Below are 14,282 nucleotides of genomic sequence, written 5' to 3'. Positions count from 1 at the left end.
AAAAAGCATTATCAATGGTGGTTGAAGCAAGTGTATGTATAAAGCCTTGATAAAATATTAACCACAACATTCTTAATTTGATCCGCTCTGACATATTTGGCTCTACATGAAGCAACAAGTTTAAAAAATGAATGTTAAATTGCATCACTGACTCAGATGGCCTTTAACAAAGATGATGTAATTATTGAAAGGCATCATCACAATCATTGGTATGTCCAAATATGCATTTGAAAATGTCTATAAGAAAGCTCCAATCCACACGAGTGGCTATGCTAAAACTATTGTACCATTGCAATGCTGTTTTTTGGAGACATGAAGGAAACTCACATAAACAAGTGGCTAGAGTTCTTCCATAAGAATCTTGGGGATGATATATATCATTGGTTTGATCACTTTACAAAGGATGATGGATGCAAGGATTGGCAACAAGAGCAAGAAGAGTTATATCATACACCATAAATGCCACCATCACTAGGTCTAATTATTCAATTGTAACCACATAGCATCAAACAATTGCAACAATTATTACTTTAAAGTCAAAGGAAGAGAAGGCTATTGCTCCGCCATGAAGATGAACAAAAAGGAAAAAGCAAAAGAGAAGAAATTAGAAAAATTATAAAGAAAGGAAGATTAGATGATGCAAAAGCTAGATCTAAATTAAAAACCAAAATCCTAAATTTAAGCACTTATCAAGGACAATCAAAGTTGCCCCTCTCCTCCACCAATGTGAGTGCATAAAATATGGAATGTGAAACATAGAAATGTTTATATCAATAGCCCAAAAACCCTAATTTATATACAAAAGCTACTGGTCCAAATTGAAATTAATTTAATGGCACTACTAATATTATGGACCTCACACATTTAAAATAAATATAGATATTTTTTATATAGATTTTTTAACATATAAATATATGTCATTTCAATCATTTAGTGAATATTTGCCGCTCCCATGTTATAAAGTGACCCACAGGAGGAGCCGAATAATGACAACATTGCCTTTATGCTTAATCTTGCATTGCGATGGTCAGCAAGAGCTTGGAAGCCAACACAAACAATGCCACATAACACAATCAAGACACAACTATCTCAGAAAATTAAGAATGATTGATCTCAATAAGATTTTATTTGGCCTTTGCTCAAATCTTGCATGATAGGGACCACAAAGTACTACAGGCACATCAATATAAGTATATCTCCAATGTTCAATTTTCTGAAGGAGTACTGACATTTTCTCACTCAGTGCATTGCACGTATTGCTGCTCTGGAACTCTCAAAGACAGATGCTCCACGTTTTGCGGAGGAGAAACAGAAGATAGCAACTCTGCCATACCAGAACGTGGTTGGAGCTTAAATGTATCTGGCCTCTACAAGCCATCCCAACATAGCAGTCGCGGTCTCTCGTGTATGTCAATTCATGCAAGATCCAGGAAAGTGTCACTGAACGAATCTTTAACTAAGTACAGCATTCTATATCACATACAAGAGCACAGTGTCAGGTGACATTGAATCAAACTATATGAAATCGTTGATGCAAACTTAACAGGAGATCTCAATGACAGATGATCTACAAGTGGGTACGTTTTCAAGGTTTGTTATGCTGTTATGTCGTGGCACAGTCAGAAGCAGCAAATGGTTACATTATCCACTTGCAAAGCAGAATATAATGCAGTAACAGAAGTAGTAAAAGAGGCTCTTTGGATTCGAAGGTTTTTGTTGGACCCAAGCATGCTAACAAGCCCCTCATAGCAAGGCATTTTCAGCTCTCCTTTCATTCCTGGTGGCTGTGCCCCATCTCCCTGTTAGACAGATCCCTTCATCGTCCATGACTTCTCCACATAAAAAATTGCTACATACACAGTGCTAGACGAGTTGAGCTAGAAATTCATTGCCCTCGTGACAGAACAAGGGACACTCGAATTGCATTAAGCTTAAGGTGCCTCTCTGGCTTTTATACATCTTTATGCTCCTCTGATCAGATCTTGAAGATTTGATTGCAAATGTGTCCCTTACTATGTTTGTGTCTTTCCCAAGCTTGTCAAGATGAGTGAGGATTCTGAGTGGTGTGCTCGTCGGTGCCACTCTTGGTGGATCGATCATGGATTCCAGTGGAAACGAGCTCCTCCAGCTCAAGAGAATGAGCAATGTGTTTATGAAGTTACTTAGTCAAAGTTTTATGAATTGCTGAATAGGAAGAGTTATCTTCATGAGTAGATCAGCGACTATGTTGATTGTTGACAGATGCTTCAGCTAATTTGTTTTCGGACGAAGCATATCAAAATGCTTATTCCTCCCATGATGGACTCGGTTCAGGATTGATTGTAGACATGTGTTGTTCATGAAGGATAATTTGCAGCCTATTCAAGGAAAGTGGGATCATGGAACAATCTCTTGAGGTAGCTTACGTGGCTTGCTTTGTTCCTTGCTTGTTGAGCTTAGTGCGGCTTCCTTGATTTGTTACCTCATTAGGTTCGGGGGGGGGCCTGGAGGTAAATTCAATTTCAACACATGATAGCTTTCAAACAACCAATTATGGAAACCAATGGGAACTAAGTTGAATTATTAATGTGGCATAGCTCAGTCTTGTAGGAGCTACATGCCATTGCTTTTTTTATCTTTCAACGTCAGCTCTTTCTATCATTGTGATCTATCATTGTGAAGAGAATTGGATTGTTCATCCACCAATAGAGTTGGGTATAAACTATTGTGAGCCAATTATCCCTTTACACCTCGAACTTCAAACACGAAACTGAGCGCCAAAGTTATCCAGCACCACTATGTTCATGCTAGAACCACTAGAAGATTAAAAAACTGCATTCTCCCACTCCCTTCTTGCGGACACTTAGATTCCAAGATTCCTGCTGAAGTGAATCAGACGAAAATGATATTGATGGGATCTCTGAGCTGCTCATGTATCTATAATGGTGACAAGGTTATGCTAGACTTACGTTTATGGTGATATCAACAGCGAAAGAATCGAATGGAAGCTTTTCATCAGTCCAAACAGTCCTTCTGGGAGAGATTCATCACTATAAGGTGTGTTTCCAATTTCGTTTTCCTTTGTTTCTCGACATTTCTTCAAGGATTTATGGAGTGAATTTTAGAGAGGGAGAGAGGCAGGAGAGATACACCATCAAGTTGGAAAGGAAGCGCAGACAAGGAGAGGCACGCTAGAATGCGTTGTCGCTACAAGCAGAAGTTTCTGGGCCGCTATGTGAAGCCACCACTGGAAGAGACGGAGCAAGATCAAGTTGTCAATACTGCTGCGGGTGATTGTTTTGAGAGCCAGGAGAGCTCTTTCGACGCGAATTGTATACGGCAAGTGGACGACTGACAAGAGGTAGACATTTTACCGGTCATATCCTACTGATGAGATTTTCCAGCGTGATGATGGTTCTTGGAAACTCTAGCTCAGTGCACGTTCGCCGCAAAGAACGACCAAGCTTTTGTATAGCGCTGAAGAATCCGATCAAAACACACTCGAGTAAAATCGCGCGAGCAAAACTAGAACGGCGGGATTGATCTATGGGTGCTGTGTTGCTCGCAACTCTGGAGCAGTTCACCACGAACTTGGGAAAGTTGACATTCCTGTGGGCGACTGTGGTTCTCCTGGGGGGATTCGTGACCGCTATGGACAAAAACGACTTCTACTTCATCACAGTCCTGCTTGTCAGCTATGGTATCCGGAGCTTCCGCTTCCTCAACCTGACCAAAGGCTTCAAGAAACCAAAGGTGGTCTCCCGCATCCAGGCACTCTTCATCGTTCTCTTCGTACTCACCACCATCGTCCTGGTAATCCTCTTGGACGTCGGCCTCACCATCTTCGTGCTCCTCCTGCTGGTGCTCAGCCTTCTCGCATTCGGGTACAGTGCTGGTTCCGAGCGCTCGTTCGGCATCATCTACAACACAGCCCTGAACAACGCTGAGATCTTTTTGGCTCTCCTCAACCTGGGAGCCTCGATCCACTGGCTACGACCACCGCACTACAAGTATCCAAAGTCGAACGAGTTCGTGGCAATGATCTACTTCTTCACGATCGTCATCGCGGAATCGAGCTTGTTCCTGTGCAACCGCGGCTGCTGGCAGATCGTATCAGTGAGGTACAAGCTGCGAAAGAAGAACAGGAACCGACCGAGATTTCTTCTGGAAACAAAGTTCAAATTCTTCGTTGCCGTGTACGAGACGACGCTGAAAGATGGAGCCATCAAGGGGCTAAGGATGAACTTGGTCGACTACGTCGCGAACGAGTTCTTGCAATCGAGAGGCAACCGGGAGCTGAGGAAGAGCTTGCTGATGCTGGATGCGGTGTGCCACTGGGAAGAAGAAGATCAGAGAAAGCAAAGTGGGAAGCTCCTCTTGGCATCTAAGCGTGAAGTTGTGGAGCGGCTGTTCGAGTGCATGGGCCACAAGTACTATCTCACGTATAGGCGAGCGGCGATTTCCCTAGTGGCCGAGATCTGCAAGGACGAGAACGCGTTCTTCGCTGTGGCACAAGTTGTCCAGGCCAGCGACACAGGCATCTCGCTTCTGGTGAAAGCGCTAGAGCCGGATACCAACAAGTCAGTGCTGGTGTTGCTAGGAAAGCTTGCGGCATTTAGAGAGATTGCCAATCCCGTGCCGAGTGTGATCGCGGACTTTGATTTTGCTCGAGGGGATACGCACAAGAAGTGGAAGGATTCCCTCCGCTATACCTTCAATGGCGATAGAGATGATACAGCCAGGGTCGATGTCGAGCCAGAGATCCAGAGCTCCAGGCAGAAGATCGCAAAGAATTTGAGGACGCTACTAAGAAAGAATCACGACTTGACAAGGTACCTGGCAAATGCTCTCTTTTGTTCCTCCCAGGACCTCCAGGAGCTAGCTCTAGACGCTCTCGCGGCATTGCTAGCCTATGATCCCAGCCATGGTGATCTTCTCCCTGGCTACAAGAGCGTCATTCATGGATTGTTCCAGCTCGTCCGTGCCTGCCAAGCTGATCCACTAGGAAGCAAATCGGCAGGGGTGCTGGATCTTCTCTGCCGGAAGAATCGCCAGTACCTGGAAACGCTGCTCGATGGAAGCGGCAGTAGCAGTGACGATGTTATAGCAGTTCTCATGAGCGCGCTCTCCTTTGGTTTGGATAATCACGATGGCGAGAGGAGCAAGCATGCAATGTCGATTCTGTGCAGCCTCCACGACCAGAAGCTGTTGAGCGAGGAGCAGGAGAAAGCGCTGGACATTGCAAAGATCGTGGACATGGTGACCACTATGATGAGCTCAAGACCAAGTGACCATGGCTTGACTGGGGAGAGCTCGACCACCCAACCCATGGAAGGGATTGATCTGGCATTAGAAGTAGCCGAGCTTTGGGTTTTAGCTGCGCGGCCATCACAATGCTCATCAGCTGTTCCGACGGCATCACGGATTCACAATCAACCAAGGTAACGTACCCCTCTTTTCAACTCAGAATTTGGGCTCCTCGCTCCCTCAAGATCCCGCACTTACCATGGTAAGAAACAAAGAACCATAAGAAACTTTCTCGCAATCTCGTGCATTGCTTCAGAAGAGACCCACTAGTGCTCAGGAATGAGAGTAAATCCCATTGGCATGATCTAGAAACATTCTTCGTTAGATGTTAAGACACCTTAGTCTTTTCAATTGTCCGATTATTCTTGTGGTGTTCTGTGTGAGTGCTTCTTCTTCCTCCTTTCTTTCAATCGTCCAAGCTATCCATCAGCTCCGCCACTTCCGATTTGAGGTGAGTGTACTTTTGCTCGTGGGGAACGAGGCGTGAATCGATCTCCTTGCTGCTCATCTTCCTCTCGTACAAATCCACTGTGAGATTCAGCTTCTGGAGAAGCCTCTCGTGCTTCTCTTTCTCTTTCGTGATCAAGGCCTCCACCTGTGATGATCCTCAATTAGCAAACAAACGAATGGAAAGAAAAAAAAACCTACCTTTGAGTTGACACTTGACGAGCGTGAAGTTGCTTGCAAAGCTTCGTGAATGGCTTTCACTTCCTTGGACAGCGTTGGATCTACTAGTTTTTTGCTGGCTTTGCAAGGAGCAACGTCGCCGGTACGGGCGAGGTCACGCAATGCTGCCTCGAGCTTCTCAGCCTCGAAGAGCCGTCTTTTCATGAGCTTTTGGAAGCGTTGCAGAAGATCAAGGACCTAGTCACAGCAGATATTTATCGGTCAGAAAAAGAAAAGAAAAGAGAGGACTCTTAGATATATGCTCACCTCCTCTTGCTGGAGACGAGCTTGGTAAGCGGCAGAGGACTTCGATATTGGAAAATCGAAGTGCAAGTACGCCATGCAAGCTAAGAAGAAGCAGAAGAAGCCGAAAATGAGCATCAGTGGTTCCGCAAGCATGGCCAGAGGATTAAATTTGTATTTGACCTGCAGGGATGATATCATTTTCTCAAGTTTTTCTGTCTATGAAGACCTCATACCTGAAACGGTACATTGTGCTCGGCGACAACATTTTTCTTCGTGAGGACGACGACTTTACGACCAACTGTATCTAAGTAGCTATGTTTCACCTGGAAAAAACAACCACCCTGTTAACCATCAACTAAACTGGAGCAAGTTATATACCTCCTGATGTTGCTCATCCAAAGCTAATGGTGCTTCCACACTGGGATCTCTTGATCCCTCGGGCAGAACAACCTGAAACCATTGCGTTAGCAGCTCAACATGAACAAAATAGTAAGTTTAAGTACCTTTGTAGTAATCTTCTCCACAACTACGTCGACAAGAGGACTACCGAAGGTAAAGTTAAGGTAGCGGCTTCCATCAGGAGCCAAAAACACAAAATCTTGGAGAGGGACACTGTATCCCAAAGTAAACTTCACTTGCCAGCCTCCAAAAAGCGGATATCTTGGCTCAAACTCAACTATCGTCTGCCAAGATCAAACAATCATACACTCGAAAACACGAGAGGAAAGAATTCGAAATACTTACTCTTTTAGGCTCGTTCCTGACATGAGAAGTAGAAATGTTTCCAATCTCATCACGATAGTAGATCGAGTGTGCCCGTGGGGGCAAGATCGCGGCAAGATAGCGAAAGGCAGAAACACCGTTTCCTTTAGCTTGATAATCTAGCCTGCAAAAGCTCAGTTAGTCCAATAATCACTGAGGAAAATGAATAATCTACAGACTAACCTGGAAAATCCACCTTTCAGACGTGCTCCAGTATGCTTGAGGTGATAGTTCTCGGTAACATACACGTTCCCCCAGTGCGAGATCTCGATCTCCTGCTCAAGTGTTTCCACTACTGCAAACGGCCGATTGTTCTCAAACTGGAGCGTCACAGGTGCTTGGCTGAGGGGCGAAACGTTCTCGTAAGGTCCATACTTGATCTCCTTGTCTCCCAACTTGGTCGGCTCCACTTTGGTATAGGACTCCACACGGCTGCCTGGAAGCTTGAAGAAAGTTGTCTGGAACTTCACCAGATATGGAGAAAGCACGTATGCCGAGTCGTGGTATAGCACGAGCTGTGTCTCGGACTGACGAATCTCTCGTGGGAAGGGCGTCAGCGTATGTGTAAGCGCGTACTGGACATCGATGGTCGCTGCCTGGCCTTGCTCTAGAGATTTCTCTAGAGAGATTTCGAAGTAGACAGCATCGGAGCTCGGATCTTCCTTCTTCTCGACTTCTTTCACGGTTAGAGGCGCGGATTGTGTCCTCGACTTGCCTTTCACTGACACAGACGCGGCCGAGATAAATGCGAGATGGTCAAATTGATCCTTGGAAAGCGCAAACAAGAACTTGGTCGCTGGATCGGATCCGGAATTTTCGATCTGGAAGTGGAAGCGAGATTTACCAGGGATGACTGAGAATGCACTGAATTACCTTGAAAGAAACGAGGGTTCTTGCCACTTGCGATGTCAGATCGACCTGCGAAAATCCCGATCAAAAACATTTCGAGAGAAATGTGGCAACATACCCGACGATCAAGCTTGGCGACCACTAAATCTTCAGCCAAGGCAGTGCCGGCGAGGATCCACAGCGCCACGCAGCCGATCAGGCACAGCGACGAAGCCGCCATCAAAACCCTAGTGACCTAAGCCCAAGAACCCTAATTTCATTCACTGTAAGGTTTGTAAAAAATGGAACAATTCTCTAGCCCTAATTTTCGAGCAGCGATCCCGCCGAGAAGCCATCATGCGCTGCCGCTGATCCGATCGGTGGCCTGTAGTTCTGGTGATTGATTTCTGGCGACGATGGCGCTGGGGGCGATAGATGCGAGGGGGATTTGCAGTGCTGCCCTAGGGCGATCGTCGTGGAGGCGTGCTGCATTCGCATACACACGATCTCGGCCTGGGATACCGCGAGCTGTGCCTGGAGCTGGGCAACTTGCTGCTGGAGCGCCGAGATTGCGCCTACGCAGCCATAGACAGGGTCCCGGATCCGCGAATTCGCCTCGTACACCATGCTGTTCACAGCGTCTGCCCGCTGGTACACTGGAAGATCCTGGAGAGAGAGAGAGAGAGAGGAGCTGGGAATTCGCGATTGGTCGATCCAAAGGGGCTTTCTTACCTGGAGCATCTTGTTCACATTGCTGGCGCCAAAGACTTTGTGGACGTAGGCGAATTTCTGGGGCTCGTCCGGCGGGAAGAATGGGGCGAAGATGCAATCCTTGGCGCAGCGCCTCCTCAGAAGCTTGCAAGCGGCGCACGGCGACATCCCTCCAGCTCCTGGCATGATCAAACCCGGATCGATGACCGATTGGAGGGATTTCTTCTTTTCTTTGGCGAGATCAAGCAAAGGAGAGATCGTCTCCGCGAGAATTCGTTGCTTGTTTGCGCTGTCTGGGAGCGAATGAATGAAGGGGGCATTAGGTATGTGATCTTCCCCATCACCGCGTGGACTTAATTTGTAACCACCGATCGTGGCGGTCTCCGGAATTGGAAACTTGCGAGTAAATTTGCTCGTTATCGCAAGAACCCTAAGAAGCAGAGCCCGCTCTTTTTCAAAATATGGCGGGAAGTTTAAAAGTTTCTTTTAGGGTTTATGGGCGAGGGCCTCAAGGCGAGGCTGTTCGATGTCGTCAAGGCGTGTGGAATCTCCGGCAATCTCTTCAAATGCCGCGAGGCGCATCGCGAGATGCTGGCCACGGATTACTGCCGCGATCGATTCTTCGCGAATTTGCTTGTGGAGATGTATGGCAAGTGTGGATCCGTGGGCGAGGCGGCGGCGGTCTTCTCCACGATTGATCGCCCCAATGTCTACTCCTGGAACATCCTTCTCTCGGCATTTGCCCGCAATGGTCATCTGGAAGGGGCGCGGCGGACATTCGATGGCGCCACCGCCAGGAACGTGATCACCTGGAGCGAGATGATCACAGCCTACTGCTCCCATTCCAAGATCCACGAGGCGCTGGGGATGTTCCACCGGATCCCCCAGCGAAACATCGTCGCCTGGACAGCGATCCTCCAGGGATGTGCCAAAGCCGGGCGATTGGCCGATTCCGAGCGCGTCTTCTACTCGATCCCCCACAGCGAGTGCGATGTCATCACTCTCACGGCGATGTTCACGGCTTACGCGAGCGGCGGCCAGATCGATCGAGCGCGCGCCATGTTTGACGCGATCGCGATTCCGGAGAGGGATATCACGGCCTGGAACGCGATGATCCACGCTTACGTTCAGAATGGCATGGCGATGGAGGGCCAGGATCTCTTCCACGCCATGCCCAAAAGAGATAGATTCTCTTGGAGCCTCATTGTGTCGGGATGCTCGCAATTAGATACCGTTAGGGCAACCGAATACTATGCCAAAATGCCACATCGTGACATAGTCTCTGGAAACGCGATACTTACCGCAAATGCCGAGTTAGGGCATGTGTTACTCGCAAGAGATACCTTTAACTCCATGCCCGCTAGAGACGATGTAACGTGGAATAGCATAATTACCACGTATGCCAAGTCTCGCCAAAGTCACACAGCAAAGTTACTGTTTAACAAAATGCCCTGTTGGCATGTTGTGTCGTGGAACTCGCTAATAACAGGATATACCCTGGAAGGGCATTTGCTGGACGCTCGCGAGCTCTTCGATATTCTGCCCATCAAGGACGTGGCGGCGTGGTCGAATATCCTTCAAGGATACGCCCACGCCGGGCGATTCACCGAGGTTTTAGGGCTCTTCCGGGGGATGGATCTCGAGGGCACCGCTTCAGACGAGATCAGCTTCCTTGTAGTGCTCAGCGCTTGCGCCCACGCCGGCCTGATCCACGAGTGCTGGCGCTACTTCACATCGGTGGAGGAGGATCGGGGATTGCGCCACACGCTGGAGCATTTCGGGTGTATGATCGATGTGCTTGGCAGAATGGGGCATCTGGACGACGCCGCGGAGCTCATCGCCGCCATGCCCTTTGTTCCTGGGGACATCGAGTGGACATCGCTGCTCAGCGCTTGCCGCGTCCACGGCGATGTTGATCTGGGAGCGCGATGTGCGGTCCAATCCTCGGATTGCGATCCCGAGCAAGCGACGCCTTACGTGCTCCTCTCCAACGCCTTCTGCCCGGAGTGATCCATCTATCCATCGATCGATCCCGGGAATATTCTCTGGAAGGGATTGATCACGAGTGGGTTCTTGCTGGCAAGACAAGAAAGGACGCACAGGAGAGAGAAAGAGGTCTAGGGTTTTTAGGTGTCTCTCTCTCGCGGCAGCTGGATCCGGTGGCGCTAGGCGGCGATGCGGGGCTACATTGCGAGATCTCGGCGTTGTGACGGGCGCTGGAGCGGGATTTCGCGAAATGCGAGCCGGATTCGTGAAATGTGAGTCCAGGGAAGGGAAATGGGAGGGAGCTCCCCGCACTGTGGAGCGCCTGGCAGGGAAGGGACGGCCTTCACCGGGCCATCGGGGAATTCTAGAGCAGGGAATGCGTCCAAGCGGTGGCTGCCCCAGAATGGAGGCGCTAGGAATGGCAATGCGTTCCAGCTCCAGCCTTCCCAGGTGGTCGTGAATGTTCGCGGTGGCGGCGCCGCTCATGGATTTTCCAAGGCGAGCAAGAGGGAGTGTGGGGAATGTTTTCCAGTGAAAGGCAAAGTTTTGGCTTCCAGGATTGTCATCACTGCGGTAGTGTTATGGCTGGTTTTCCAGTCGGTGCTGCTGTTAGAAGGGATCGTCACCAAGCGTTCCGAGATGAATCTTCCCGGTGGAGCTGACGATTTACAGCAGAATTTTCTCAATGGTTCTAGAGTTGCCCGAACGCGTCCATCTGGCTTGGAGCAAAGAACTTTAGCTCATGACGAGCAAGGAGCCTCCGCAAAAATTAACAGTTCTATTGCCAACTTTGAAGACTACGAAGAAAATCTGGAAGGAGAAGTGGCTGTGGAGCGAGATCTGCATGCGATTGAAGACGTGGAGAGAATAGAAGAGGAGGAGGTATACCATCAGTGTGATGCTCCTTCTTTCATTGTTCTCATTCCTTCTTTCTCCTTTTTCATCAGCTGGATGAGAAAAAAGAACAAGCCCAAGCGACTTTTGAGGATGTGAACCGAGGCGTGAAAAGAGCCGAAAGGGAGAAGTTTGAGAATCACGAACGTGACGATGGGGAGCTTGAGCGCACTGGGCAGCCGCTATGCATTTACGAAACTTACGACGGAAACAGCGGCTGGGCTTCCCTCCATCAGAATTATCCTCTGTACCGTGGTCTTAGTCTGGTAAGCTCGTGTTGTACTTGAAGTTCTCATCACCTCAACTTTGATGCAGTCACCGAGGGGAAGGAGACCAAGGGTCGACGACATTGATGCTGCATCACGCCTTGTGCTTTTAAACGACACTTTCTACCGCGATAGCTTTTGCGATTTTGGTGGATTTCTCGCAATCGCTAACAGGATTGATCGAGTGCATAAGAACTCGTGGATTGGATTTCAACCCTCGCTAGCTGCTACCGAAAGAGTAAGAAATTGCGGATTGACGGTGGATACGATCTTAAATTTTTCTTTCCTCAGGTTGCTCTGTCGCCAAAAGCTGAAAACTCTCTAGCCGAGGCTGTGAAGGTCGGTATTCATGGCGATGCCGTTTATTTCTGGGCTGGCAAGTCGGAAGATTTCTGGACTTCTTGCGATGCAAGCAATGCTGGAAACTGCAGGTATGTGTCGAGACAAAGTTTGTCAAGGCCAACGGTGTTCATTCCAGGCGGATTTTCATGGAGACATTCAAAACAATGTATGGCTTAAACAAAGACCAACTGGAGCTTCCAACGATGCCATCTGGTGTCTGGTCTAGCAAGCATTGCTGGGCCATGTCTACCTCATCTTTCGTGGAGTTCGTCATGTTTTCCCGGTCTGTTGCAGTTTGTTGCACATACTCCAACTTAACTGGTTATCTTGTCCTAGGATGTTCGTGGACGCTCTCGATTCTCGGCTCTACGTTGAACATCACGATCATGGAAACTGTCCTCTTGCAACCACACAACTGGAGGTATGGTACAACCTCGAATTCTTGTCGCTGTGAGTTCTAAATACTAAATATCTTAGGCTCAACACTGCTACTGCCATTTACTTGAGGTCCTGGTGAACGTTTGGGCGTATCACAGTGCCAGGAGACTCATCTACGTGGATCCTGAGACGGGTATAATGATGGAGCAGAACGCTCTCGAGAGCCGACGCGGGCAGATGAAAGTGAAGTGGTTCAGCTTTAGCGTGCTCAAGGGAATGGACGAAGACATGGCTGAGAAAGTTGACGACGAGCATCCTACGTACCGGTGGCTCTGGCCACACACGGGAGAAGTGTTCTGGCAGGGAATTTTGGAGAGGGAGAGGCAGGAGAGATACAACATGAAGTTGGAAAGGAAGCGCAGGAACAAGGAGAGGCTGGCTAGAATGCGCAGCCGCTACAAGCAGAAGTCTCTGGGCCGCTATGTGAAGCCACCACCGGAAGAGACGGAGCAAGATCAAGGTGTGAATACTGCTGCTCGGTGAACAGATTCTTGGGTGATTGTTTTGAGAGCCAGGAGAGCTCTTTCGACGCGAATTGTAGTATCAAGAGGTAAACTTTAGTGTACATATTCAGTGTCATTGCTACTAATGAGATTTTCCAGCGTGATGATTCTTGGAAGCTGCAAATGGCCAAAGTTTTGACTAGCGCTGAAGAATCCGATCAAAACTCGCTTGAGTGAAGAACAGGCAGGAAGCTAGCTCCAGCAAAACAGGGGAAATTGATTTATTATGGGTGCTGTGTTGCTCGCAACTCTGGAGCAGTTCACCACGAACTTGGGAAAGTTTATGTTCCTGTGGGCGACTGTGGTTCTCCTGGGGGGATTTGTGAACGATCTGAAAATCTGTGACTTCTACTACGTCAGTCTCCTGCTCGTTAGCTATGGCATCAGGGGCTTCCGGTTTCTCAACTTGTCCGAAGGCTTAAAGAAACGAAAGGTGAATTCCCGCCTGATCCTACTCGTCATCGCCCTCCTTCGCCTCCTCGTCCTCTTTCCCTTCGGCGTCTATATACAAACCTCCTTGTCGCTGCCTCTCTTGCTTCTCTTGTCGCTGCTTCTCTTGCTGCTGCTTCTCTTGCTGCTGCTTCTCTTGCTGCTGCTTCTCTTGCTGCTGTACAATGCTCGCTCCGGGCGCTCATTCGTCATCGTCTACAACATGGCCTACAATACTGAGATCCTTCTGGCTCTCGTCAGCCTCAGAGTCACGATCCGCTGGCTACTACTACTGCACCCCAAGTATCCAAAGTCCAACGAGTTCGTCGCAATGATCAGCTTCTCCTCGATCGTCATCGCCGAGTCGAGCTTGTTCCTGTGCATCCGCGGCTGCTGGGAGATCATATCAGTGAGGTACAAGAAGGCGAAGAAGAACAGGGACCGACCGAGATTTCTCCTGGAAACTAAGTCCAAGTTCTTCGTTGCCGTGTACGAGACGACGTTGAGAGATGGAGCCATCAAGGGGCTAAGGATGAACTTGGTCGACTACGTCGCGAACGAGTTCTTGGAATCGAGAGGCAACCGGGAGCTGAGGAAAAGCTTGTTGATGCTGGATGCAGTGTGCCACTGGGAAGAAGAAGATCAGAGAAAGCGAAGTGGGAAGCTCCTCTTGGCATCTAAGCGTCAAGTTGTGGAGCGGCTGTTCGAGTGCATGGGCGACAAGTACTATCTCATCTACCGGCGAGCGGCGATTTCTCTAGTGGCCGAGATCTGCGAAGATGAAAACGCCTTCTTCGCTGTGGCACACGTCGTCCAGGCCAGTGATGAAGGCGTCTCGCTTCTGGTGAAAGCGCTGGAGCCGGATACCAACAAGTCGGTGCTGGAGCTGCTAGGAAAGCTTGCGGCATTTGGAGGGATTGCCAAT

The 14,282-nt window shown here is 48.6% G+C and overlaps 4 protein-coding genes across 4 annotated transcripts; 2 read left to right on the top strand and 2 right to left on the bottom strand.

Moving 5' to 3' along the window:
- Positions 1-5,566: 5,566 nt before the first annotated feature.
- On the bottom strand, positions 5,567-8,067 carry LOC9646822 (dolichyl-diphosphooligosaccharide--protein glycosyltransferase subunit 1B). The gene is made up of 10 exons (XM_002979935.2): positions 7,928-8,067; positions 7,834-7,878; positions 7,144-7,781; positions 6,943-7,084; positions 6,702-6,881; positions 6,577-6,648; positions 6,432-6,521; positions 6,220-6,378; positions 5,935-6,150; positions 5,567-5,881 (listed from the first exon to the last, which is right to left on the bottom strand). Exons 1-10 carry the CDS (start codon positions 8,027-8,029, stop codon positions 5,693-5,695), a joined length of 1,833 nt encoding a protein of 610 aa, XP_002979981.1. The 5' UTR covers positions 8,030-8,067; the 3' UTR covers positions 5,567-5,692.
- A 24-nt stretch (positions 8,068-8,091) lies between these two features.
- Positions 8,092-8,815, bottom strand: LOC9647326 (LOB domain-containing protein 4). Its single transcript, XM_024684986.1, has one exon. It carries the CDS (start codon positions 8,683-8,685, stop codon positions 8,110-8,112), a length of 576 nt encoding a protein of 191 aa, XP_024540754.1. The 5' UTR covers positions 8,686-8,815; the 3' UTR covers positions 8,092-8,109.
- Positions 8,816-8,994: 179 nt separating this feature from the next.
- LOC112349841 (pentatricopeptide repeat-containing protein At4g02750-like) lies at positions 8,995-10,509 on the top strand. The gene has a single exon (XM_024684963.1). It carries the CDS (start codon positions 8,995-8,997, stop codon positions 10,507-10,509), a length of 1,515 nt encoding a protein of 504 aa, XP_024540731.1.
- A 92-nt stretch (positions 10,510-10,601) lies between these two features.
- LOC9647324 lies at positions 10,602-13,026 on the top strand. Its single transcript, XM_024684985.1, has 7 exons — positions 10,602-11,367; positions 11,433-11,645; positions 11,695-11,883; positions 11,937-12,076; positions 12,124-12,270; positions 12,324-12,408; positions 12,465-13,026. The coding sequence occupies exons 1-7, from the start codon at positions 10,777-10,779 to the stop codon at positions 12,906-12,908; spliced, it is 1,809 nt and encodes a 602-aa protein (XP_024540753.1). The 5' UTR covers positions 10,602-10,776; the 3' UTR covers positions 12,909-13,026.
- The last annotated feature ends 1,256 nt before the right edge of the window (positions 13,027-14,282 follow it).

Source organism: Selaginella moellendorffii, unplaced genomic scaffold (genome assembly GCF_000143415.4).
Source record: "Selaginella moellendorffii unplaced genomic scaffold, v1.0 SELMOscaffold_43, whole genome shotgun sequence".
Lineage (NCBI taxonomy): Eukaryota > Viridiplantae > Streptophyta > Lycopodiopsida > Selaginellales > Selaginellaceae > Selaginella > Selaginella moellendorffii.
This window is presented reverse-complemented; position numbering and strand designations above follow the sequence as displayed.

Excerpts from the sequence above, each read along its gene's own strand:
- LOC9646822 (XM_002979935.2), bottom strand. The coding sequence starts at position 8,029 with ATGGCGGCTTCGTCGCTGTGCCTGATCGGCTGCGTGGCGCTGTGGATC. Across the intron at positions 7,879-7,927 it reads TCGCCAAGCTTGATCGTCGG|GTCGATCTGACATCGCAAGT; the intron begins GTATGTTGCCAC and ends GGATTTTCGCAG. Across the intron at positions 6,882-6,942 it reads TCAGGAACGAGCCTAAAAGA|ACGATAGTTGAGTTTGAGCC; the intron begins GTAAGTATTTCG and ends TGATCTTGGCAG.
- LOC9647326 (XM_024684986.1), bottom strand. The coding sequence starts at position 8,685 with ATGCCAGGAGCTGGAGGGATGTCGCCGTGCGCCGCTTGCAAGCTTCTG.
- LOC112349841 (XM_024684963.1), top strand. The coding sequence starts at position 8,995 with ATGGGCGAGGGCCTCAAGGCGAGGCTGTTCGATGTCGTCAAGGCGTGT.
- LOC9647324 (XM_024684985.1), top strand. The coding sequence starts at position 10,777 with ATGGGAGGGAGCTCCCCGCACTGTGGAGCGCCTGGCAGGGAAGGGACG. Across the intron at positions 11,884-11,936 it reads CGCTAGCTGCTACCGAAAGA|GTTGCTCTGTCGCCAAAAGC; the intron begins GTAAGAAATTGC and ends TTCTTTCCTCAG. Across the intron at positions 12,271-12,323 it reads GAGTTCGTCATGTTTTCCCG|GATGTTCGTGGACGCTCTCG; the intron begins GTCTGTTGCAGT and ends ATCTTGTCCTAG.